The sequence below is a fragment of the Muntiacus reevesi genome, chromosome 4, assembly GCF_963930625.1.
Source record: "Muntiacus reevesi chromosome 4, mMunRee1.1, whole genome shotgun sequence".
Taxonomy (NCBI): Eukaryota; Metazoa; Chordata; class Mammalia; order Artiodactyla; family Cervidae; genus Muntiacus; species Muntiacus reevesi.
The window spans coordinates 71,564,369-71,589,932 of NC_089252.1; the positions used below are offsets into that span (position 1 = coordinate 71,564,369).

General features: G+C 44.5%; 1 protein-coding gene across 7 annotated transcripts; it reads left to right on the forward strand.

The window, feature by feature from the left end:
- Window positions 1–885: 885 nt before the first annotated feature.
- On the forward strand, window positions 886–25,564 carry EXOG (exo/endonuclease G). Of its 7 annotated transcripts, none has more exons than XR_010662945.1 (7): window positions 886–1,082; window positions 2,620–2,769; window positions 5,210–5,349; window positions 7,287–7,363; window positions 9,375–9,489; window positions 19,659–22,909; window positions 23,002–25,564. XR_010662945.1 is itself a non-coding variant. In XM_065933012.1 (6 exons), the coding sequence occupies exons 1-6, from the start codon at window positions 920–922 to the stop codon at window positions 20,118–20,120; spliced, it is 1,107 nt and encodes a 368-aa protein (XP_065789084.1). In that variant the 5' UTR covers window positions 886–919; the 3' UTR covers window positions 20,121–25,564. The 7 variants fall into 7 exon arrangements, 1 of the variants encoding a protein (XP_065789084.1); XR_010662949.1 differs by having other exon boundaries at window positions 19,659–22,072; window positions 22,463–25,564; XR_010662946.1 differs by having other exon boundaries at window positions 19,659–21,785; window positions 21,930–25,564.

Sequence of the window (25,564 nt, forward strand, 5' to 3'; positions counted from 1 at the left end):
AAAATGACTTCTTGACAGGTACTTCTGGGAGGAGGCATGGAGTCATGAAACTGTCAAAACAAGGTCTACATTGAAGTTAGCAATGGCTTCCTGCTTGGTGAACTAAGGCCACATGGAATGCTAGAGATTATGCTGTAAAGTGACCTATTTGTGAGTAGGAGTACACAAAATATATCCTTTCTTAGCAAGCATTCAGCAATCTGGATTTTATATAGAAAGAGCTAAAAAATTGCGAATATTAACAGCATTTAACAACATGCCTCAGGTTCTCAAGACACTTCAGATGCTTAATCTCCTTTAATCCTCACAAGAACCCTAGGGTCTACGAAGTATTACTATTATTATTCTTGTTTCAAAAGAGGAAGCAGGTGGAAAGTGGTTGAGTGGGAATCCAAAACCTTGTGCTGTGATTCAGGGTCCTAAACTACCAGCGAGTACTGTCTTGTCCAGAAACTCCTTAGGCGGTGCAAAGCTGCCTTCGGAAGTTATGATCTGTGTACCATGCGACTTCAAAGCCTCGTGTCATGAGCACACCTAATGTAGCGCTGGTTTTAGAATCAGATCTGAGTTGCAATCTCGGTTCTTAGGACCCAGCTGTAAGCACGTGCAAGTGGTGTACTCACCTGTTGAGGGGGTCTAAAAGGATTTTATGTGCACATACTGAGCCCTCGCGGCGTCAAGCCCTCACGCATCACCCGGTCCAAGCGGACTGCAGGGGGAGCCTGCGTGCGCCTGGGCTTCCAGGTTTGCCGCCAGAGGGCGCGCGCTTGCGCTCCGGCCTCCGGCGTCCGGGGGAGCCTCCGCGCCGGGCGGCTCGAGGTGGCGCATGCGTGTCTCGGCCCCGTGGTTGCGATTGGCTTTAAAGCGGCCGACCTGGCGCGTGCTCCCGCTGCGGCAAAAGGCTAGCGTCTCGGGCAAGATGGCTGCTAAAAGTTTTGCTTCCCGTCTCGGAGGGTCCCGGCGCTTTTTGAGAGGCTTCGTGGCCGGAGCTGTCGCGGGCGCTGCAAGCACTGGCCTCGTGGTGGTGCAGTTCCTCCGGAGTCGGGACGCGGAGCCTGCGGTGGTGGTGAGGGAGCCGGACGGTGAGTGTGTGGGCCCCCGATCTCGAGTCCAGGCTGGTGCCTCGGACGGGAGCCGTAGCCACGGACGCCGCTGTCGCCGCTCGCCCAGCCCTTGGTCGTCCGCCGTCCAGTCTCTTGATTCTGCCTCCTCTCCGCACGTCGCGTCCCACCTGCCCGCTCCGTGAACTTCCTCCCCGCCGGGGTCTGCTGTCCCCCAAGTACTGATCCGCACACGTGTTTCCCACTGTCTTCTGTCCTCCCCTTGATTGTTAGCTCCATAAGCGCTTGGACCGTGTTTGTTTTTTTTTTTTTTTTAAGTTTTGTTCTCCACCGTATACACGGCCCGATACCTGGTACATAATTGGCGTCTAGTAAGTATAGATGAATGAACGAAGGACCCCGTAGTTTTAACACAAGGGTCCCAAAGATCCGGGATCTAATGGCTGATGATCTGAGGTGGAGCTCATGTAATAATAATAGAAATAAAGTGCACAGTAAATGTAATGAGCTTGAATCATCCTGAAACCATAGGCCCACCCCCGGGTCCTCGCGAAGTTTGTCTTTCAGGAAACCAGTCCCTGATGCCAAAAAGGTTGGGGAGCGCTGTTCTGGCAGATCCCTGAGCTGTCCTCCTTTGATCATTGTTTAAATGAAGAACACCTGCTAGCCTTCCTCAGCGCAAGTAAATCTGCAAGTTACCAGGTGTACCTTATGTTTGACAAAGTAAATGAGCTCATGGTCATTTCTGTTTCCAACACGCGTATTTCATTCGCTCCTTCTGACACTTGGCATTTCGCGAGAGAGCTACTCTGGTGAGTTGAAACCTGGAGAGGTCATGGAGAGAGGGTTATTCGGAAACTGCCTCCCTGTTCAGTAGGTGTTCAGTTTCTCCCACTAGGAAAAGCCGTGCCAGTTTTACCACTGTCTTGCTGCAGCATACATCTCTGCCTCAGTACCAGAACATTGAGGAAGAGTGTCAGTGAGGTGATCTTGTTGTTGTTTGAGGTTTTTTTTTTTTTTTTTTTTTTTGCTGCGAGGCATGTGGGATGTTAGTTCCCTGACCCTAGATTGAACCAGCGCCTCCTGCATTGGATGCTTGGGGTCTTAACCACTGGACTGCCAGGGCAGTCCCTGAATGAGGGTCTTAAAAAAAAAAAGTCTGTGCTTTTGTTCCCACATTAACTCTTAAAGTATGGTGAATAGGTAGGCTGTCTGTAGGCTGTCTCCCATTCAATTATATCAACGACAGGAGTTTTTCTTGAGTACACTGCATTGTGTGGTGCAGAGATTCGAAAATTCGATGTGAAAGACCAGTAAAATCAGGTTCTTATTTAACAGTTAATGAAATAGCTACAGTTTACTTGGATAGAATTATGCAGTTGATTTTAGGCCAAACTAGTATTTTGCTTACTCTCTTCTTTGCCTTGTAAGTAATTGCAAAAATGAGATCACCTGGTTAATGTTATGGTCAACCCAGTCCTTTGTCTTACCCCCTTCGTTATTATTTTTTGTTCCTAACAAAAGTCACTGTTATTTTTGCACCCTTTCTCATTTTTAGGTTCTTCGGAAAGGGCTGTCTTGGAACAATTTGGATTCCCTTTAACTGGAACAGAGACGAGGTGTTACACTAACCACGCCTTGTCTTACGATCAGTCAAAGCGGGTGCCTAGATGGGTTCTTGAACACATATCCAAGAGCAAGATAATGGGTAGGTGGTTAGAAGCAAAGGTGTGGATGAAAGATGTTTCCAAATTGAGAACAAGGAGGGTTATTAATCATTTCAACCCTTTCTACATTACAGCGCTTGTAGAAAATGTTTGTATGGCTCACTAGATAAATGGACCCTGCCTGGCTGTCTCAGGGGTTGAGAGGATCTGTATCTTGACACATGAATTGGAGGCTTTGTCACAAATACGGCTGCCGTGAGCACCACTCATTCATGACCTCCACACACATTCTTTAAATCCCTGGCACTGTGCTGGGCCCTGGGGTTCTCTGAGTGACCAGAGTAGATGGTCTCTACTCCCAGGACACTTTGGTTGACCTATCAAATACACATCATCATGTAGTTACACTTGGCAATAACTGTTTTGGAGGAAAAGTGATTGCAAGCTGAGTTTGTGTAATTAAGGAACAATAAAGAATATGATGAGAGATTATAACAGGAAAACCTGATACTGCTTAGCAAGGCTTCTCTGAGAAAGTGGCCTGAAGAGTGGATGGCAGTTACCCAGGCAGAGGAGCTGGGTGGGTGGCAGGATACGGAGAAGAGCATTCCAGACAGGGACAGACATTCCAGATGGGAAAGCTGCCTCTTCAGAGGCCTCCATGTGAAGAGTGTTGTTCCACTGGGGAACTAAAAGAAGGCCAGCCTGGCTGTAGTGAGGGAGAAAGTGATTTGAGATTAGAGAGGCAGGCAGGTGCATGCGTCTGTTCACATGTCCTCGTGTCTCGATGCATTCCTGTGATTAAGGTGACCAGGTTTTGCTATTTACTGTTAGATTGATTTCTAGGTAGCCTTTCTAGTTTACACTCCCACTATCACTGTCCTATTTGTTGTTACACTCCCCCCATTACTGTTTGTTGGTTACCAGGGTGATTTATTCTTTCTTTGTGAATTTTTCTTTACCGTTTTCAATGGGCATATTCTTTTTTGAATTTTGTAGGAAATTTTTGTATGAAGACTATTACTTTGTCAGAGTTGTTTTATTCCCATTCCGTTATTTGCCATTTAATTTGCTATTAATTACAAATTAATTTACAAATTATTTCTCCATTGCTTTATAGTGCATACAGTGTTTAAATATATTAAAATGAGTGTGTGTCTTCATAAAGTACACATTAACCTGCAGAATAGCAGGAGGATTGGAATATGTTTGGCCTCCCTGCTAGCTTAGCTGGTAAAAAAATCTGCCTGCAATGCAGGAGACCCTGGTTTGATCCCTAGGTTGGGACAATCCCCTGGAGAAGGGATAGGCTACCCATCCCAGTCTTCTTGGGCTTCCCTTGTGGCTCAGCTGGTAAAAAAAAAAATCTGCCTGCAATGTGGGAGACCTGGGTTGAAAGATCCCCTGGAGAAGGGAAAGGCTACCCACTCCAGTATTCTGGCCTGGAGAATTCCATGGACTGTATTGTATAGTCCATGGGGCCACAAAGAGTCGGACATGACTGAGCAACTTTCACTCTCACTTTGGAATATGCGTACTGCTAGAAGGGAACTGATGTTAAGTGTAAACTTCATCATAGCAAGTGAAATTGATTATCAATTAAAAAACTTATTTATTTGGCTGCCCCGGGCCTTAGCTGCAGCACACAAGATCTTTTAGCTGTGGCATGTGTCATCTAGTTCCATGACCAGGGATTGAACCTGGGCTCCCTGCTTCGGGAGCGTGGAGTCTTGGCCACTGGACCACCAGGGAAGTCCCTGATTATAAACTGACATCAAGAGAAACTCACTTGATTTAGTCTCAAGCCTGATAAATTTCCTTTAAATACAACAATTTACCCAAGATGGGATTTCAGCTTTACTAATTTTATCTTGCGCTTAAGTTATTATTTTCCGAGGTATCTAAGAAAAAGCACTGTGTTTCATAATGTAAATCATGTGAGCTGTATAGTTTTGAGGAGGTGAAATAGAGCTAATTAGTATTATTTGAAAATAAGAAATAATATACCTGTGATTTCCTTGATTTTAGTGTGAAGCATTTGTTTTACAGTTTTAGTAATGACAGGCTAAGTTATTTAGGTTAACTCTCCTGCCAAAAACAAGAAATGTTATTAGCAGTATGTAGAAAAAAATCACTTAAAAAAAATACATGAAGAGCCTATATGATGATAGAGCTTTGCCAGGCCAATATTTGGGGGAATGCCAGAATCCAGAGAGGCTCAGAGCGGTCCTGGTAAACTAAAGCCACATTGCTTTTGTTTCTGTAGCCTTATGGGGTGAGGGGGACTGAAGGCAAGACTTAGCCCTTGCTAAACTCAAATGAAGTATCTGAACTGTCCCAGGAACTTGAGACGTGCATGCCATCAGTAAGGATTGATACTACCTGCTAGCTGCTCAAAGAGATACCAGCTGTCAGCTTGCCTTGCTTAGCGAATCTTGAAAGAGATTTGTCCACTGAGCATAGTGTGTCTTTTTTCTTCAGGTGATGCAGACAGAAAACATTGTAAATTCAAGCCGGATCCCAACATCCCTCCAGCCTTCAGTGCCTTCAACGAGGACTATATTGGCAGTGGGTGGTCCCGAGGCCACATGGCTCCAGCAGGAAATAACAAATTCTCAACTGTAGGCATATTTTTCGGGAGGGATGGGAACACAGGGCTGGTATTATGCGTTCCATGGGACTTGGAAATTAACCTAAGACCCAAACCCTAACCCTTGAGAATTTTCATACTCAACTTGGTAGTTTTCTTCCTGATGACACTTTTCTTTGCTCAGATGCTCAAGCGTTTTTAAAGGGGTTGAGTGAGGAAAACTAAAAGCTATGCAAAAGCCAGTATCAGCTTAAACGACTCACTCATTTTTATCTTGAAAAATTTCAGACCTGTAGAAAAGTTGAGAGCACAGCAAAAATATTTTGACTTGGAGAAAAGTTGAGGATAGGACAGAAAATGCATCTTGATACCTTTTCTTTATAAATTTTCTTAAAACATGGACAGTAAATTGCAGACGTGGTAACACTTCATGCCTAGGTAGATTGTTTGGGAGATTATATTATCTAAGGATGAGGATATTTGAATGTATATCAAGTTGTATCATTATACTAAGAAATTGTGCAAATGTGTTTTTGTACAATAATATCTAGTATACAGTTCTCATTCAGATTTGCCAAATTGTCCCAATTATGTCATTTACAACTTAAAAAAAAAAATTCAGTATCTATTCATGAGTCACATATTACATTTAGTTGTCATGTCTCTCTAGCCTCCTTTAGTTTAGGATACTTTTTCTGCCAAAAAAGGAGAGAAATGACTTTTCTGACGTTGAGATTTATTACATGAACTGTTGGTGATTATTGTCTTTAAGACAGTGACTCTCAACCTTGGATACTCATTATAAGAAGCGGGGAAGTCTTTAAAAATCCTGGTACCCAGACTGTAACCAGAGCAGGTAAATGAGGAATCCTAGGGCGTGGAACCCAAGCATCCACATTTTTGAAGCTCTCTAGGTTATGTCAGTGTGCATGCAAGCCTGAGAGCCACTTTTTGAAGAGTATTTGGTGACCTTGACAGTTAGCGTAGATCACGGAAACCTGATGACAGGGCCTTGGGCATGCAGGTCAGAAGCGTGAGGGGAATGAACACTGAAAAATGTGTTAGTTGCTCATTCGTGTCTGACTCTCTGCAACCCCATGGGCCCGCCAGGCTCCTCTGTCCGTGAAATTCTCCAGGCCAGAATACTGGAGTGGGTAGCCATTCCCTTCTCCAGGGGATCTTCCCGACCCAGGGATCCAACCCGGGTCTCCTGCATTGCAGACGGATTCTTTAGTGTCTGAACCACCAGGGAAGCCTAATGAACACATAGTGGGCAGAAATTCAAAAGAACAGGACTTTTTGGTACCACTTTTGAACTAATGTGTTTATACTATACTACTTAAATACTGCTGTGTTCCTGAAAGCTGACCTTTGTTGAGAAACTCTTTGCCCGAGACTTAACACTAGAATTCACCTTTTAGCTTTATAGTGGAAATTTTTTTTTTTTTTTTTAATTTTGCAGTTCCTATATGCATGTGTACTTTATTCTTGCCACACTAGTGGAGAGGCACAGAGCTCAACTTTTGATACACGCACATTTTACTAATACTCTCTGCCTTCCGCTTACTGCTGAGTGAAGAACTGAGAAGTAGAGGAAGCAGAGGCTTCTCTAGGTTTCTCTTTCCCTCTGTGTTCTTTTTTTTTTGAGCACCCACACACCCTCTTTTATTTATTTATTTTTTTCCAGTGGGTTTTGTAGTGGAAATTTTTTGTTCATATAATCTACATTAAATGTATGAATTTAATAAATTGTGAAGAAAGCTAGCACGCCAAACTACTTTTGTTACAGTCCTTATTCTGATGATGATCCTTATTGAGCTTTCTGTCGGGCAGTAGTTGTGGCTTTCTTGTATCTAAGCAAATAGCAGCTGTAATTGCCTGGAGCTATGGTTTGACTAAGGAACTGGTTGCCTCTCTCAAAGGGGAAGGCATTTCAGTGCGTGTTACTGTTTTTGTTTCTTTTCACAGAAAGCCATGGCTGAAACCTTTTACCTCTCTAATATTGTGCCTCAGAATTTTGATAATAATGCTGGATATTGGAACAGGTGAGCAGGGAGAGTTTTTAAAATGTGGTTCTGTGGGAGATGAGTGATATGACAGGAGAATGTGTGCCTGAGCTGTTCCTCCTGTTTTTTTGTTTTTCAAATGCTAACAGGACGGAAGATAAATGCTTTGGACTAGTGTTCTTTGCTGGATTTTGGGATAGTTTTCTATGGAAGTGTAGACTTCAATCCATAGCCGGCCATTTTGGTCTTGTTTCCACTGGTCACAAGTCAAGTTCTGGAGAAATGACTGGAAACATTAACTGAGACAATGGAACACTGTGCATTAGGCACGGGCTCTGTATTTTTCTCTGTTTGTATTTAAAGAGTTGCTGAGCCTTTTGAGAACGTACCGTTGAATACAACCACGACCAGTGTTTGATAGAAGCTGTCTACAGTCGTCCCTTCTTAGCTGTGGTTTTGCTTTCTGCTGTTTCAGTTATTCACCATCAGCCACAATCCAAAAATATTAAGTGGAAAATTCCAGAAATATGATTTATTTATTTGAAATTAATTTTCGTAAGTTTTAAATTGGTGCCTCGCCCAGTGACCTGATAAAACCTAGTGCTTCCCCGGTTTCCCTGGTGATCAGTGGCTGGGAGCCCGCCTGTCAGTGCGGGGAACTCGGGTTTGCTTCCCTGCTCAGGAAGGATTCCACTTGCCGTGGGGAGCTCAGCCCATGGGCCACAGCTATTGAGTCCGAGCTCTAGAGCCTGCTTGCCGCAACTAGAGAAAGCCCATGCACAGCAATGAAGACCCAGCGCAGCCAAATAAATTAATTAAAATTTTTTAAAAAGATAAAGATTAAAAAAAAAAAAAATAGAGTACCTCCTGCCTTGTCCTACCCGGGATGTGAATTCTCCCTTTGTCCAGTGTATCCCACCTGTTGGTCAGCAACTATCTCGCTTTCATAGTGCTCGTATTCACATTACTTACTAATGGCCCCAAAATGCAAGAGTCGTGATGGCGGCAACTGGGATTGGCTGAAGAGAGGCTGTAAAGTACTTCCCTTAAGTGAAAAGGTAAAAGTTGTTGACTTAAGAAAAAAAAATGTATGCTGAAATTGCTGTGATGTAAGGTAAGAAGGAATCTTTTTATCTGTGAAATTGTGAAGAAAAAACTCGTGCTAGTTTTGCTGTTGCATCTCAAGCAGCATAAATTACAGCCACTAAGCATGATGAGGGCTTAGTTTAGATGGATGAATTTGTACAGTAAGATATTTTGAGAGAGACTACACCCATATAACTTTTATTATAGCATATTGTTATAATTGTTCTATTTTTATTATTATTGGATCTCACCATGTTTAGTTTATAAATTAAACTTTATCATGGATATATGTGTATAGGGAAAAACAGTATAAATAGGATTTGGTACTGTCTGCAATTTCAGGAATTCACTGAGGGTCTTGGAATGTATTCTCTGTGGATGAGGAACTATTGTGTAAAATCATCTGGGCGTTCTCTATTTTTCAGATGCTTTCGTTCAGTTATGTCAGGGGGTCTTTTAACTATTTAAAACTAATACTAATATTTCATTTTACACTACTAATAATATTTCATTGCTATTAATACAGTGTGACAGTATTTAAGAAATGCTAGGATAAACCTGATTGTCCTACAATGAATGTAGTTACATAAAAAATATCAACTTGTTGAAATGATACATAATTCTTGAATAAAGTTTGAGAACTACTGGCATAGAAAAATAAGGGAGGAAGCAAAACAAAATTGTAGTCATAAACTTTACGTTGAATGGACACACAGGAAAATGTAGATAGTTGTATAAATGCATGTGTTTTTTTTAAGTTTTTTCATACAGCAAACTGGGAAGAATGTTGCTTATTTGCTTCTTAGTGTTTTGTGCCATATTCACCTGTTTACATTGATTTCTGTAATTCAGTATTCTTGTAACCGCTCCTAAGGACTTGTAACTGCTCCTAAGTATAGGGTTTGCTGCTTTTCTACATTTGGGTTTGAGACTATCACGTATCTTTTTGCTTTCTGTTTTTCAGAATAGAGATGTACTGTCGAGAACTGACAGAGAGGTTTGAGGATGTTTGGATCGTGTCTGGACCGCTGACCTTACCTCAGACTGGAAGTGATGGAAAGAAAACAGTTAGTTACCAGGTAGGAGCATGTTTTAACATTCAGGCTTCTGTGCATGAGATTATAATCTCATTCTGTATTGTACTTTTTAGAATTATTATTTTTAAAAATATTTATTTATTTATTTGACTGCACGGAGCCTTGGTTGCTACATGCAGGATATTTAGTTGCAGCAGGCAGGATCTAGTTCCCTGACCAGGGATTGAACCCAGGCTCCCTGCCTCAGGAGCTAGAGTCTTAGCCACTGGACCACCAGGGAAGTCTCTGTATTCAACTTTTTAGTTTCATTTATTCACAAGGATTTATTGAGCAATTGGAATGACAGGCATAGAGGATATAATGATGGGTTAAAAAGCAACCTTTGACTTCAAGGAATGCACAGTTTAGAAATGGAGACAGACATGTTATCAGCTGATTATGTTACAGTGTGAGCTGATGTACACATGCATAGATGGAGTGGTGTCAAAAAGAAGTGACCAGCCGTATTTGCAAGGGTTAGGAAGACTTCACAGAGGAGGGGATTTATTTATTTTTCTTTGGCCTGTGGGATCTTAGTTCCCTGCCCAGGGATTGAACTCTAGCTCCTTCATTGGAAGCACAGTCTTAACCACTGGACCGCCAAGGAAGGAGGCGATTTTTGAGCTAGATCTTGATGGAGGAATAAGAGTGAACAGAGTCAGGAGGGGAGCATGGGAACTCCAGAAGATGAAGCGGTGTGAGCTCAGAACACTTAGGATCAACAGCAGAGTTGTGGGATTTAGGTATCGTTATAGATACGGGCTGGACTCAAGCAGGTGGAGTGAGGAGAAATAGAGAGCTATAGTAAAGACTAATCACAAATTCAGTTTTCGGGGTGAAGAAGAGGGAAACATTGAGGAAGACCTCCAGCTTGCAGTTATTAATAGTTGAATACGTGCTCAGGCACTCAGTCTTTTGGGTCTCTTTGTGACCCCATGGACTGCAGCCCACCAGGCTCCTCTGTCCATGGGATTTCCCAGGCAAGAATACTGGCGTGGGCTGCTGTTTCCTTCTTCAGGGGATCTTCTCAACCCAGGGATGGAACTCGACGTCTCCTGCGGCTCCTGCTCTGTAGGCAGATTCTTTACCATTGAGCCAACCTGGGAAGCCCAGTTAGTTGAATAAATGGGAGGAAAAGCTTTTCTTTTAGATGCTTGGATTTTTTTTTTTTTAAAGGTGAAAAAAATTTTTTTTAAACATGCATGACATTTGAGAACTTTATGGATTAAAGGGAAGGGAGAATGAAGATATATGCCAGTGTGATCAGTGGTGAGAGGGAGGTAGACCGCCCCTGCTGATGGGTGAGATGAAGGATTCTGCCAAGAGGGTGGCTGAGTCGACATACTGTGAGATGTACCGCGTGCCCAGGAACGAAGGGGGGTAAGGAGGAATAAGAGAAGTGGTCGATCAGTAAACCGAGATTGAAGGACTTCCTGGGAAGTCAAAGAGTGGGTGTGTTTGGAGGGAACAGATGTTTGGTAGATGCCGCCTGTTAGGTTACGTAGTTACTTAAGGGGGTCTCTGATAAAACGGAATGACCTGAGAAACAGGAAAATAAAAGCAACTTTAGGGTATATGCTGTCCCCCGTGACTGGCTTTTGATCAGCTGTCTGGCTCTGGGGAGCAGTGATGTGTGGGTCTGTAAGGTATCCACAGAGGTGCTCACATGCTCAGAGTGTTCCAGAAGTGCTTGTGGGAGTGGAGGAGTGGCAACAGAGACTTCCTGATCAACTGTACCTGTGGGGCGGCACGCCGAGGACACAGTATCACCTCTGGGATTTCTGCCCTAGATGCATGCTGTTGAGTGTCCTCATGCAGAAGTATTGGGCAAACCCCAGCTGAGGGGCATGCGTGAAATAGCTGACTCACGTTCTTCAAAAATGTTAGTGTCCTCCAAGACAGAGGCATGTCCTCAAAGACAGAGGCTTGAGATAGTAACCGTTCAAGATGAATGGAGACTAAAGACTCAAATACATGAAATAAAATGCATTGTGTTATCTTAGATCAGATCCTAGATCAGAAAAACAAAAGTTGCTGAAGAAGACTTTATTTGGACAACTGGTAACATTTAAGGTCTGTAGGTTAGATAATTATATTTTATCAGTGTTAAATTTCCTGACTTTGATTATGTAAGTGAATGTCTTTGCTCTTAAGAAATACAAAAGGTTTAAGGAGAAAACATAGAAAAAGGTTGAGTGATAAACGGAATTGGGCAAAATGTTCAGAGTTGATGAATCCAGGTGAAGGGTGTACAAGTGTTTCATATGCCATCCTTACACATTTTAAATTTGCAATTCAGAATGAAGCAAATGTATATACCTCCTTAGTATATCTTTTGTATACCAGAATCCTATTACACTGGGTTATACAAAATTAACCACTAGAAAGACTTAACGTTGCTTTTTCTACTAAAGGTAGATCAGTGAATGCCATACAGGCGTGTATAGGTATTCTCAAAGAGTTTTAGAAGAGACCCGTCAGCTCTTCTGACCCTAATAAGTGTCATGGTGATGAATGTGTGAGGGCAGTCACGGTGAGCTTCTTGAGGGGTGTACTCCGAGTAACAGTCTTGTTTTTTTGTTTTAAAGCATTATTAGTCTTAGGCCTTTTCTTTGAGATTCTGGGCCTCTGAACCTGTAACATTAGTTTTCCATGTCTGTAGTAATTGATAGGACCTATTCATGTTCACCCTGGCAAATCTTTTAATTCAGCAAATCTTTAAGTACTTGTCGCGTGGGAGGAATGTACGTGGAATTATAAATGACATGCTTCAGACTGTGTTCTTGGATACTTTTCCCCTTCTTTCCTCTCTTTCACATCATGGAAGTCCTCTCTGTCTCTCTCAATGTCTTTGAGTCAACAACTTTTATCCGTTCTTTTACTTAATAACTTGCACTCAGATTTTGCTGGAGCTCTGAACACCCGCAGTGTTGTGGAGGCCTCCCACAACATCACGGGGCACGGCAGGTGTATTCTTCACCGCTGGGCTGCCAGCGAAGCCCAGCAGCATTTTTGAGATCAAACTCGACTTCAGGTGGAATTTTACATTTAAAAATCTTTAGTGTATGTATTAGCATGATAGGAAAATATGATCCGTTAGTAAATTAGAAAAATTGTCTCAGAGCTCCCCATTTTAAGAATTGCATTGTGCTAAAAATATATGTATTCATACAAATCTATACACGTATAAACTTGGGTGAATTTGGCTAAGGGAAACAGACATGGGAGGCCAAGCGAGGCAAGCAGAAGAGGCAGGAGAGAGTAGGATATATGCTCAGAAACGGGAAGTCCCTCAGACAGTTGGCTTAGAGCACTTGTCTAGGGAAGAAGACAAAAGGAAAGGATAAAGAACAAGGCCCTGCTGGATGGCACAGAGAACTGTGTTAAATATCTTGTTATGACTGTAATGGAGAGGAATCTGAAAAAGAATATCTATGTGTGTGTACACCTGAAACAAATACATTATAAATCAACTACACTTCAAAAAAAAGTTAAAAATTAAAAAAAAAAGTAAGATTTGCACCAGGTGCAAATGCTCACCCTGAATGCCCAACTGAAAATTCAGGTGATTTTCCGGCAATTTGTAATAAAACCATTATGGGTAAAACCATGTCCTTAAGAGATGCTAAGAAAGGGGACATGGCATCGCCCAGCCCTTGAAGTGGGTCTGTTCCTCTCAAGGAATAAATACGTATTTGAATCATGGATCCTGTTTCCCAGGGAATGCTTTGCACCTGCATATGGCAGTTCATGTTTTGCTTTCTTAAATCTGTCCATTTAGTATTTCCTTGTTGTTTACAACTATACTCTGAACTTATTTTAGTAGAACATAGCTAATAAAAATAATGTATTTGTTTACTTTTCTATCTAGTGATGAAGCTTTATGTGTATATGTGCACTTTAGAGGCAGTGGAGCAGATGACCTGGGATTTATCAGGGGCCTTGTATACCTCCCGGCATGTGGGTAGCTTTGTTCATGCCATCCTGGTCAGTTCTCACAAACAGCTCTTACAAACAGGTAGTGATTACCTTCTTTTATTGGAGGAAATTGAGGTTTCAAGGGTCACGTCCAAGTGACATAGCTAGTAATTGTCAAGGGGGAAGTCCAGACGTGGGTCTCACTCCTTGTATGAGAATTGCCCGTCATTCACAGCGTTGTTCTTTAAGCTCTCATAAATCTCCAGTGAAGGGATGGTTCTGCTCTTCATATGTAGAAGCTTAAAGCCAGGAAGTAAAACATGGTGTGGATGGAGAGGTTACAAGTGATAGTTGCTGGCGTGCAAAAATAAGAGCAGAAAATGGGCCAAAGGAGAATTCCTTCTAGCCAGAAATGTCTGCTAGAATATGTAGGAAAGAACTGCAGAGTCATAGGACCGGAGTGAACGTGAGCCCGCGGGAAGATGAGAGGCAGTGATTTTATCAGAAGTGAGTCATCTGACAGCTCTAATCACAGTCACCCCCTTTATTATAGCTTAGGTCAGCCATGTGCCTATTTCAAGAAGAGATAGAATGCAGGCAAATGAAACATACCTGAATATTCCAGCCTGAACATTGTAATTGTTCTGGTAAGAAAGGGAGCTTCAGATTTGACGGCTCAGCAGTGGTGGTGTCCTGTGAGAAGTGCTTAATAGTCTTTTTTTCTTCTACAGCATTATCCAAACTTCCACTAATTCTAGGAGGGGGAGGAAATTGAAAATAATGCCTTCAGGGATTTTGAAGCATTAGCTGATGTGATCAGCAATTATTTTTTTAAATCTATTTTAGCTTTATGCAGTCTTAATTTCTATATCTATTTAATTGAAATCAGCTCTTTTATTGGATAAATGTTTCCTTATGGAACTTCCCTGGATGGATCCAGTGGTTAAGACTCCCTTGTTTCCAATGCAGGGGGCACGGGTTCAATCCCTGATTGGGGAACTAGGATCCTGCATGCCATGTGATGAGGCCAGAATAAATTAATAAAATAATAAAGTCTTGAGAACTTTCTGGTGGTCTAGTATTTAGGGCTCAGCGCTTTCACTGCCACAGCCTGGGGTAAAAAAGTAAATAAAAATAAAAGTCTTATTAAAAAAGCAAGCAAATCTATAGATATATATATTAAATATATGTATTTCCTTATCCCCATCTAAAATCACTCAGCAGAAGTGACTGTCTGGGAGGATGTGCTCGTCCCACTGGCTTGGCATCTCCCGCCCCCTCGCAGGGCGGATGCCCAGTGTGAGGACGGCCTCCCGGGGTTTGAGCGTCCGAAGTGGCTTCACAGGTAGCACGCGGGGCGGCCACACCCCTGTTGACCCCCACCCCGTGACTCTCTTGCTTCTTGTCCCTCTGTCCGCTCAGGTCAGGATTCCCTGTTTATCACACCATCACGGTCTCTCTCTTTCATTTGATTAGTCTGACTTTGTTTTAGGGGCTTCATCTCTTGATGTGTCTAACAGTTTTATTTTTGGAATGTCTTTTTATTGTCTTACCGAGGGAATGTAACCAGATACATTACATGTGTCTGAGTCTTGCAGGTGCATGTTTTTCCCTTGTGATGCTGTGCTTATGACATGAGAGAGCAGGTTTAGCCTGGGTGGTGTTTGTGGCCAGTCTCTCTGGCACAGAGTCAGCGTGAAGGCCCAGCTTTGTGTGTGTGGAGTTAGTTGGGGTAGACGGGGGAGCAAATTGTCCTCTCCAGCTCTTGGGTGAGAAGAAACAAGCTCAGGCCGGCAGGTATGGAAACGTATCTCAGGTCGTGAGCTAGTGCCAGCTTTCTGATTGTCATATATATAGTATTTCCTTGTCACTCCCGGTTGATTTCCAGTTTTCATTACAGCCTTGACACGAGTTCAGTGTTTTTGGTAATTTAACAGCACCAAAAATTTCCTTTGTATTTTTATACCTAAATATTATACGAAAAGGACTACTGCTAATTTACTGATAAATCGGTTAAGCCCTTGGGTTTGCTTAGGGCATCATTTGTGTCCAGCCTACTTTCTTCTCCTGAAACCCTTTTGTCCACGTTGAACTGGTCTCATCTTGCTTAATCCCACGTTTCCCCTGTCCCGGTACAGAACCATCTTTTGTGCCAAATGCAGTTGCATTCCTGTCTCTTGAATGATGTCTACTACAAAAATATCTTTTTACATAGGCCTTGCAGATTTCAAAATAATTTTTCCTATTTTTTTAAACTAACGTGTCTTTGTGTCTCTAGAAACTATTCAGAGATGGACTGCTTGGGGATTGTTACTAGTCATTTTATGAATGAAAAAAGAAGATGCCGTGACTTGCAACTTAGTGCAGAGCCTTAGGTCTCTGGGGTTTCAATTTGCTGAACTGTTCTGTTTTGGTGCCCTATTTTCTAGAAACATCTTCTGAAAATCTTCAGATTTTCCTGAAAATGGGAAGAATTTATGTTGTAGGTTGAGTTGCCTACAAAGAAGTTTCAAAATATATATATATTTTTTTAAGTTTTAAATTCAGTGAAGAAACTATGAGTTTTCTGAGTTTCCAAATAATACTGTATCAATCCTGGGTGTTCATTGGAAGGACTGGTGTTGAAGCTGAAACTCCAGTACTTTGGCTTCCTGATGCTGGGAAAGATTGAGGGCAGGAGAAGGGGGCGATGGAGGATAAGATGGTTGGATGGCATCACCAACTCGGTGGACATGAGTTTGAGTAAACTCCGGGAGTTGGTGATGGAAGGGAGGCCTGGCTGCTGCGGTTCATGGGGTGGCATGGTCGGACACAACTGAGCAACTGAACTGTATTAGGCAGGTTAAAGATGTTTACTTTCTGAGAACAAAACAGACTGAATCAGAGCAGATAGTGGCTAAGTTTCTATTTTTCTCTTTATTTCAGGGAAGAATATTTTACCCCCCTTTTGTTGAAATATTGCGAGATGATCATGGGTGGAAGAGTCACACTTCGTGGTTCTTATTAGGAATTCCTGTGTTCATGCAGGTTCTCAAAAGCAGTTTTGGAGGTTCCCTAGCTGTGTGAATTTTTGAAAATCTAATAGAAATGGTAGATTTCCATGAGTTTAAACAATGAACCTTAAAATGTCAAGCTTCTTTACCTTTGCCTAGAATTTAACGAACCAGGCTGATTAGAAACCCTGGTTGGCAGCACACGGGCATGGCCTCTTAATTATTTTTGGGAGTTGTCATCTGTGTGTGTAAACAAAGAGTCCATGAGGAGAGAAAATAATTAAGTGACTGGTCTTGAAGGCTCATCAGAGTGGCCGTCTGAGGTCTGTGCTGCAGTGACCGAGACTGTCCACCAGGTGGCACCAAGGGTTTGCTTAACTCTTGGCTCCCCAGCTTGAAGGCTACATTTAGACTCCCCTCCTTGTAAACCATGGCGCCCCTGCTGCGCGTCCCCCGTTCTGGTTCCTGGCTTCCTCTGCACCCATCCCCCAGCGCAGGCACTGATGCTCTGTACTGACATCTCACCACATGTCACCTGCAGTGGGAACTGTGGCTGTTGACGTCTCCCCCCGTGGGACGCTTCTAGAGAGCAGCACGAGCTGTGTGTACTTTCAGCTCCCATTACCTATTCCTTTAGTATTTCCTGCAGCCGGGCACAGCTCCTCTGAGTTGCATTCTTGAGTGAGCATCTCTGGTGACCCGTGGGCTGGTTGTGTCCTCCATCGGGTTCACTGTGTGTGTGTGTTGGTCTGTGGGGAACACGCATCAGTGACTTGTTGGAGGGGCTCATGTAGGTTGTGCAGTTCCGTAAACCTTACTCCAAGCCGCACCCTGACCAACCGCCTGTACTGATTCCAGGACGGCTGGTCACAGAGCTCGCTGCTTCGGGCGGGTCTTCCCGCGCCCTGTGCTGGGTCACGGCGGGGCCTCCCTGCGTGTAAGCAGACGGCCTCAGGGCTGTGGGGCTGTGCGTGCGGGTAGGAGCTGGGGAAGGCAGAAGCGGATCCTCCCCAGCTCTCGTCCCTCAGTCTTAGCTGGGCTCCCGGCGGAGCCTGCCCGAGTTGGTGGTTTTGGTCGGGAAGGGAGGCCTCTTACCGAGGAAGGGCGGGCCTGGGAGGACAGGAGCTCCATGCTCGCGTTGTTGTGGGGTTGTGTCATTTTATTGGAGGCCATTAAGGAAACGGATGTTCACGTTTTCTTCTTCAGAAAACAGATAATGGCTCTTAGGCCAATTGGAAGGAAATTTGAACAGGTTTCATAACAGTGTTATTTCATTATTACAGCCAGCCTACACAGGCGACCAAGATGTTTCCAGGCCTCACCGTGGCTCTGGCTGCTTCGTTGTGTGGACACCTTTCCAAAGTGTTAGATTTGATGACACGTTCAGGAGTTGTGTGTTTGATGGCAGACCTGAGTGTGCAGAGCTCTGAGCAGGCGGCGTTTACATTTAGCTAATGTAATTTAAAAAAATTTTTTTTAAGATTTTTTTTTTTGCAGGGACCATTTTATTTGTTTATTTATTTTTAATTAAAAAATTCTACAGCAGGTCATATTACTGCTCCGAGGAACAGGTTTTACATACACAAATAAGAAAATAAAGTATACTGTGTGTGTGCATGCTTAGTCACTCAGTTGTGTCCGACTCTTTGCATCCCCATGGACTTCTTTGTAGCCCACCAAACTCCTCCGTCCAAGGGACTTCCCAGTCAAGAACACCGGAGTGGGCCGCCATCTCCTCTTCCAGAGGATCCTCCCAACCAGAGCTTGAATCTGATTCTCCTGCATCTCCTGCATTGGCAGGCAGACTCCTCACCACCAACGCCACCTGTCAATGCAGAAGAAGCAAGAGATGTGGGTTGGATCCCTGGGTCAGGAAGATCCCCTGGAGGAGGGCATGGCCATCCACTCCGGTATTCTTGCTTGAAGAATCCCAGGTACAGAGGGGCTATTTTGAAGACATCTATACCATCATTCTGAATTCAAAGGGGTGAAGAAGAATCACTGCCACGAGGAAATCTCTGAGACGGAATTTGTAGTTCCCGAAATGCAGAGAATCTGCTTCCTCAGAGTTGGGGTTGGAACCAAGGATCTGCCTTCTTACCAAATGCCCTGCAGGGACCATTTTAGAGTCTACATTGAATTTGTTTCACGACTGTGTCTGTTTTCTGTTCTGGATTTTTGATTGAGAGGCATATGGCTCTTAGCTCCCTGGTCAGAGATTGAGCCCACACCCCCTCCATTGGAAGGCTGGGTCTTAACCACTGGACCACCAGGGAAGTCCCTATCTAATGTAATTTTAGACATAAGCCATAGTCGAGGCGATACTAAAGATATTAATAACTCATGTGGTATGTCTGGCTGCTTCTTAAAAGGCTATGTGTTTTGCTCCCTAGTGAATTTTATAAACTGAGGCCATATTTTTATTTCCAGAACTGGGAGTTCCTAAGCTGGCAGTTTTGACTATTGAATGTTAGCACCGAAAGTTCTGATTATGAGACAAAGAGGAGGCGACGGCTTTTCTTGTCCATTGAAACACCCAGGACTCACTCCTGGCATTGCTTTGTCCTACAAAGAGAGCAGAGAATGGGAGCCCTGGTCTTTGGGGTGACCTTAAAGATGATCAGAATCTACCTGTTAAATGTTCCTCTGAGAATCTGTCTCAGTTTATTATTACCTTTGGCAGTTGAATTTAAATCTATTGGGGTGGGGCGGAGTAGCTTGTTAAGTGCATTTTTGGAAATGCATCTAGAAGTCTTTTCAGGAAATATTTGGGACTTGCTTCCCTGGTGTCTCAGATGGTAAAGAATCCACCTGCAATGTGGGAGATGAGGGTTTGAACCCTGGGTTGGGAAGATCCCCTGGAGGAGGGCATGGCAACCCACTTCATTGTTCTTGCCTGGAGAATCCCATAGACAGAGGAGCCTGGCGGGCTACAGTCCATGGGGTCTCAAGGAGTCGGACACGACTGAGGGACTCAGCACAGCACAGTGCAAATTGGGCTTCCCAGCTGCCGTTAGTGGTAAAGAACCCGCCTGCCAGTTCAGGAGACTTAAGAGACATGGGTTTGATCACTCAGTCGGTAAGATCCCCTGGAGGAGGGCATGGCATCCCACTCCAGTATTCTTGCCTGGAGAATCCATGGACAGAGGAGCCTGGCGGGCTGCAGTCTGTGGGGTCGCAAAGAGTCAGACACGACCGCAGCGTCTTAGCATGCACGCGCAGCGCACATTAGCATCGCTAACACGAGTGCCTTGTTCACAGGTGATCGGCGAGGACAACGTGGCGGTCCCCTCCCACCTGTTCAAGGTGATCCTGGCACGCAGAAGCGCAGGGTCTGCTGAGCCCCTGGCCCTCGGGGCCTTCGTGGTGCCCAACAAGGCCATTGGCTTCCAGCCTCAGTTACGTGAGTTCCAGGTGAGCCTACAGGACCTGGAGCAGCTGTCGGGACTGGTGTTTTTCCCGCAGCTGGATAGAACCAGTGACGTCAGGGACATCTGCTCGGTGGACACGTGTAAGCTCTTGGACTTCCGGGAGTTCACCCTGTACCTGAGCACAAGAAAGCTTGAGGGGGCCCGGTCGGTAGTCAGACTGGAAAAGGTCATGGAAAATCTTCGGAACGCGGGCATCGAGCCCGACGAGTACTTCATGACTCGCTACGAGAAGAAACTGGAAGAACTCCGAGCTCAGGAGCGGTCGGGCGTCCCGGAGGCGAAGCCCTCATAGTTCTCGTCTCAGAAGCGTGTCGTGGTCTCTAAGGAAGCGGGGGTGGCCTCTTCGGGATACTGTGTTTTAGCGACTCTTGTTCATAAAATGGTGGAATCCTAAATTTCAGACCAGATTTCTCCCCAAAAGGTGAACGATGTCAGATTTTTCGGCTGGCATAGTATTTGACACGGGAAGTGATTATATAAGGAAGCTGTTACCACCTGCAGATCACGGGCTGGTCTCCTGTTGGGTTAGCAGGAGGACTGTTGGATGGGTCCCTTCGGAGGTGTTGGACGTGAAGGTGTGACATTTTCTGCCTCCAGATCGTACCGTGTCTTTGTATCTGCTCAGCCTTCTTGGAGCCCGGTATTATTTACATGTTTTCGTTAACTAAGACGTGAGTTGGTCTTACGCCTCTTAAGTTGGTCTGATGCCTCTATGCATTATCCTGACCATGTGTGTTGTGTATTTCTCTCTTGTTCCTCCTCTCGTGGACCCGCTGTTTCTCCTCTTCTGTCATGTAGACGCCCCCAGCACCTACGTTTTCTGCTCACCTAGTGGGTCGTGTATACAAAGCTCAGTGCTTTCCATGTATTATCCTGATACTACCCTCCGAGGGAGATGGCACTGTCCTCGTTTTACCCACGAGGAAGCTGAGACTTGGAGAGCTTAAGTGTTTTGCCCAAAGTTCATCTTCCCAAAGAAGTAATCCACAAGGAAAGAGGCACCCAACACGGGGTATGTTAAAGTCTTCTCTGACACAGAGGCTTTTGACTTAGAAAAATGTTCTTCCGTGGGTGTCTATGACCCTGGGGCCTGTTTGGTAAGACGGTCTGGTTTCTTGTCTGCCATCCAGCCAGAGAGACTTGAATGTCCTCTGATTTGAACCCTCCTTAGTTCTTTGGGAAGAAATAGTCACAGGCGATTGACTGAGAGGTCAGTGCTTTCTAGGGTTGATCAGAGTCCCTACTTGCCTTCAGAAATGCGGCTCTTCTAGTGACTGCCTGGTGCCAAATCCACGTGTTTGTTGCTTTCCAGAGGGGCCTTTTGTTCCTGAGATTGAGGGACCTAAGAAGGGTCTGTGGCCGCAGAGTCACCAGCTTGTGGCTTGAGCACCTTTGTGCTTGCTTGTCTACGAGGATGGCAGAGGGCAGGTGGTTGGGCCAACGACCCAAAGACAGCTAGCTCTAGGGGAAGCAGTACCAGTGTTTCTGAGCCAGGCCTGTAGTTTGGGATTTATGTGGGATCCTTTCATGGGCTGTCGTCAGCGTAGGCAGTAAAATATCTTAAAGTAGCATACAGGCACTTGTCTGACTGTCCCATCACTGCTGTCTTTCCAAGCGGTGCTACCAGAACAGTTTTGGTGGTGGTGATGTGTGTATCTCCAGCAGAAATGCCAAGACGTTAAGATAAAGGCACGAGGGATTTCCCTGCTGGTTGAGGATCTGCCTGCCAGTGCAGGGGCATGAGTTCAGTCCCTGGTCTTGGAAGATGCCACGTGCCATGGAGCAGCGACGCCCGTGCGCACATCGAGAGCCTGAGCGCCTCGAGCCCGTGCTCTGCGGGGAGAGGCCTCCGCAACGAGGAGCCCGCACACGGCAACGAGGGGTAGCCCCCTCTCACCGCAGCAAAGACTCAGCACAGCCAAGAATAAATAAAATTATGTTAAAGGAAAAGATAAAGGTAAGATGATGATGGTAGATCTTGTTCTGCTTTATTTGGGTAAAAAAGAAAGAAGTTGGGAGTGTCAGAATACCCCAGCCTGATTAATACCGGCCTCTCTTAACACACTGTTGCCCATTAGCTTGTGCCTCTTTTTCTTCTCAGGGAGAAAGAGCCAAAATGTCACTGTGAAACCAAAAAAACATCTGTTACTTTCTCTCCTCATCGGAGAGGTGAAAGGATCTGGGTGTTTCTCCAGGAGCCCGAGGGCGGCTCTGGGGGAGAGGTCCTGCTGCCCGTCTTCAGGGGTGAGCCCCCATCCAATGTCCCCTGGGCTGGTCACCGTGCTGTCCTTCCACGGGAATTTCCATCAGACGTGGGGTTATTCCCACGCCATTCTCACTCCTGTGTCTTCACCTGGAGTGGTAGAGAATCTTGATTTTTAGATTCGTCCAGTGTTCTAACACGTTTTAGAACGTAATGAGAAAATGCTAAAAATTTTCTAATTAGAAAATTAGTCATTAGAAAACGTGTTAGAAGATGCTACCTGGTTGTTGTGGAATATAGAGATAGCTCCTCATACTAAATGCATATAAATATATAAAATGTGCTGTCTCCCAACCCTCATTTTGGTATGTAAAAGTTGTGTTGGTATACCACAAGTGATGCCTGAATGTTTTCTCCACACTTCCATTAAGAGTCCCTCCAAGACAAACCTTGAAACGTAAGCGCTGGGTGGAGCTCAGGACTTTCCTCTGAATCAGATCACTTCCGCCTGCCCCGTGGGACAGCTGAGAACTGGGGCTCAGACGCAGCAGGGCCCCAGGCCAGGCGTGTCCCCCTCACCACTGCCCTGAGCTGATCACCGTCCAGCCCTCCTTGGCTCCTGTGAGTTTTTGGGCTCCTGTACCTGGGACTCTGCCTTCCACCCCGGTACACCCAGGGAGCCCCTGGTGCTGCCCGGGGAGAAGGACCAGGCTGGGGTCTCTGCTGCTGAGAGCGCCCCCTGGGGGTGAGGGACTCACTCCCTAATTTCTCTCCACTCAGTGACATCTTTATTTCGAAGCTTCAGGCTCCTTGGTCTGTGGATTGAGACTGTTTCACCAGTATCGGGTGTGACAAGGGGGCCTTACGCAGTGGCCAAGGTAGGATGGGCGTGCGAGCCCCTTAAATGCCTGCCAGCGCCTCTGGCCTCGGGCCTTGATCTTCACACTGCAAACCTCCGTCCCTCCTTCAGGACTTAGACTGGAGCCCAGCAGGAGAGGCAGAGTCTGATCTTGAGGGAGTGGCTTCCTGTGGGGCCGGGCTCAGCCTGCAGCCCTGCTCTGGGAGTGACCGTGAGTATCCCGCGTGCTCCCTGCCCTCATCCTCGGGAGCCCGTGTCTGTCGCTGGTGTCAGCGGCGAATCTCGGATTTCCCATCGGCAGCCTGTCCCGACCGGGGCCTGCTGTGTTCCCTGCTCGTCCCACGTCCACCGTGTCTGCCCTTCCCCTTTACGAGCCCTCAGTCTCCTCCTTGATAGGTTCTCTGATTCATTCTGGGGGAGCTGGTGAGGGGTGGCCTCATCGGTTGTGGAATTCGTGCTCTTTCCTGCCTTCATGCGCAGCCTCTCCATCCGGCCCGCTGGGCTGGATGTTGTCATGGAGACGACCTATCACGGGATAGCATAGGCCCCCCACCTCCAGGGACCAACCCTTAGGTCAGAGCGCTGACCAGAGGCACTGCACTCTGTATAATTTGGGGCAGGGGAGATGGATGATTGGTTGGTGGTTGGATGGGCTTTTTTCGTGTTCCTGAACTTTACAGTTTGGCCAAGGACTGGTTTGCTCTGAGACCACAGCACCTTTAGGGATCACTGTGACCTAATGCATTTGAGTTAATTTCAAGCCTTCAGAGAAGTTACAAGTACAGTGAATGTCCTCTCCCTCGATACTGTGTCTCATTTGCATTCTTTCCTTGAACCATTTAAAATTGTATTAAAAAAATAAGTTGTAGGCACAGGACTTTCTCTTTTTTAATTGAAGCATAGTTGATTTACATTGTTGCATTAATTTGTACTATACAGCTGAGTAATTCAGCTACACACACACATTTTATATTCTTTTCTATTATAGTTTATCATAGATACTTAATATAGTTCTCTGTGCTATGCGGTAGGACATTGTTTATCCATTCGGTATATAATAGCTTACACCTGCTAACCCCACGCGCCCCCTTTATCCTTCCCCCAGCGTCCTCCCCACTGGCAGCCACAGGTCTGTTCTGTGTCCGTGAGTCTGTTTCTGCCTCACAGGCTTTTTTGCGTTGTCTTTTAGATTCCACATAGAAATGATATCATGTAGTGGTGGTTTTCCATTCTGATTTATTTCACTTAGTATGATAATCTCTAATTGCATCCACGTTGCTGCTGATGGCATTACCTTGTTCTTTTTTAGGACTGAGCAGTGTTCTGTCGCACATGCACCACATCTTTATCCGTTTGTCTGCTGAGGGACATTTGGCTTGTTTCTGTGTCTTGGCTGTTGCGAGTAGTGCTGAATGGAATATTGGGGTGCGTGTATTGTTTCAAATTTTGGTTTTCTCTGGATATGGTGTGCCTTTGGTTTTGCCAGCGAGTGTTTGACACAACGGCAAGCGCTTCTTCATTTTGATTCCATCTAAATAGCCTCCTAGGGAAAATTCTGGGAGACTGGTCAATCTGTAAACCTGCAAATAAGGAAAAGATAACTAACATCATGTGGTCACAGTATTCTTTAGGTGGAGAAAATTGGTTGAAACCGTTTTTAAATTCCAAAACTGATCCTTTCTGCAAGTACAATTAGAGAAAACTGACTTGATTAAACAGAACACTGACCCCTGAGAGAAGAAAAATATTCTTAGCAGAAAACTTGAAGTAAACTCTAGCCATGTCCTTGAGGTACAAACACAGCCCACTTTGCCTGGGACCTCAGCCTTGAGTTTAATTGTTAGAACTTCAAGTCAAAGGGGGAAAAAGGAGGGAAGAAAAAGGATCCTTTTAAAATCAAATGTGCAAATTTGACTATTGTGACTATTATTCATAAACTGATAAATTTAAATGCAGTGACTGAGTCAAGAAATACAAAAATATTTTTAAAAAATGAAATCTCTGGATGTATTTATGTCAGAGTATGTGTCTGAATAATGTTGCTGAAGTTAATTTGTACATGAGCTCTATTTAATTGGCTTAAAGAAAAGTGTTTACAAATGAAATCTGCAATTACCTACTTTTGCAAGCGGGAAACTAAGGATAGTTGTGTTCATTACACTCATGTCTTGTACCACTTTGAGAAAAGAAATTGTAGTTTGAAAAAAATGCCTGTTTTTAGAGGTTACAGAATATGCTCTTAAGTTTGCTGATGCCAATATGACAGATAATTCACAGTTGCTTTCTTCTTTGTTCTCACTAGAGAGTAAGTTTATTCTTTTTTTTTTAGGGGTTGAAAATTATGATATTAAAGCTACTAAAATGGGAAGGGAACCATAATAAGTGTGTAAAGCATGTACGAGATGCATTACCAGCAAAAGAAAGGTATAAGGACTGGAGATATTTTTGTTGAGGGAAAAATATAATTTTGTCCTACAAGTTGGTGGTTGTTTCTGGATGGAAAAAAGAAGGGAAGAATACGAATCCAGAAAGTGATAAAAAGCGTTGTGAAAAAGGTAACTTCAAGAAAAGAGTTTTCTGTATTGTTAAGAATGTCAGGCTTCTGCCATTCAGATGACCTTATAGGATGGAAATGGTTTCCTCATAAGGCAGGGAATTTAACATTAATAAACAA

What these genes read in the sequence shown, in the direction of transcription:
- EXOG (XM_065933012.1), top strand. Translation starts at nt 920, where the DNA reads ATGGCTGCTAAAAGTTTTGCTTCCCGTCTCGGAGGGTCCCGGCGCTTT. An exon ending in ATCCAAGAGCAAGATAATGG is followed by an intron (nt 2,770 to 5,209) that starts GTAGGTGGTTAG and finishes TTTTTTCTTCAG; the next exon opens with GTGATGCAGACAGAAAACAT. An exon ending in GAAATAACAAATTCTCAACT is followed by an intron (nt 5,350 to 7,286) that starts GTAGGCATATTT and finishes TTCTTTTCACAG; the next exon opens with AAAGCCATGGCTGAAACCTT.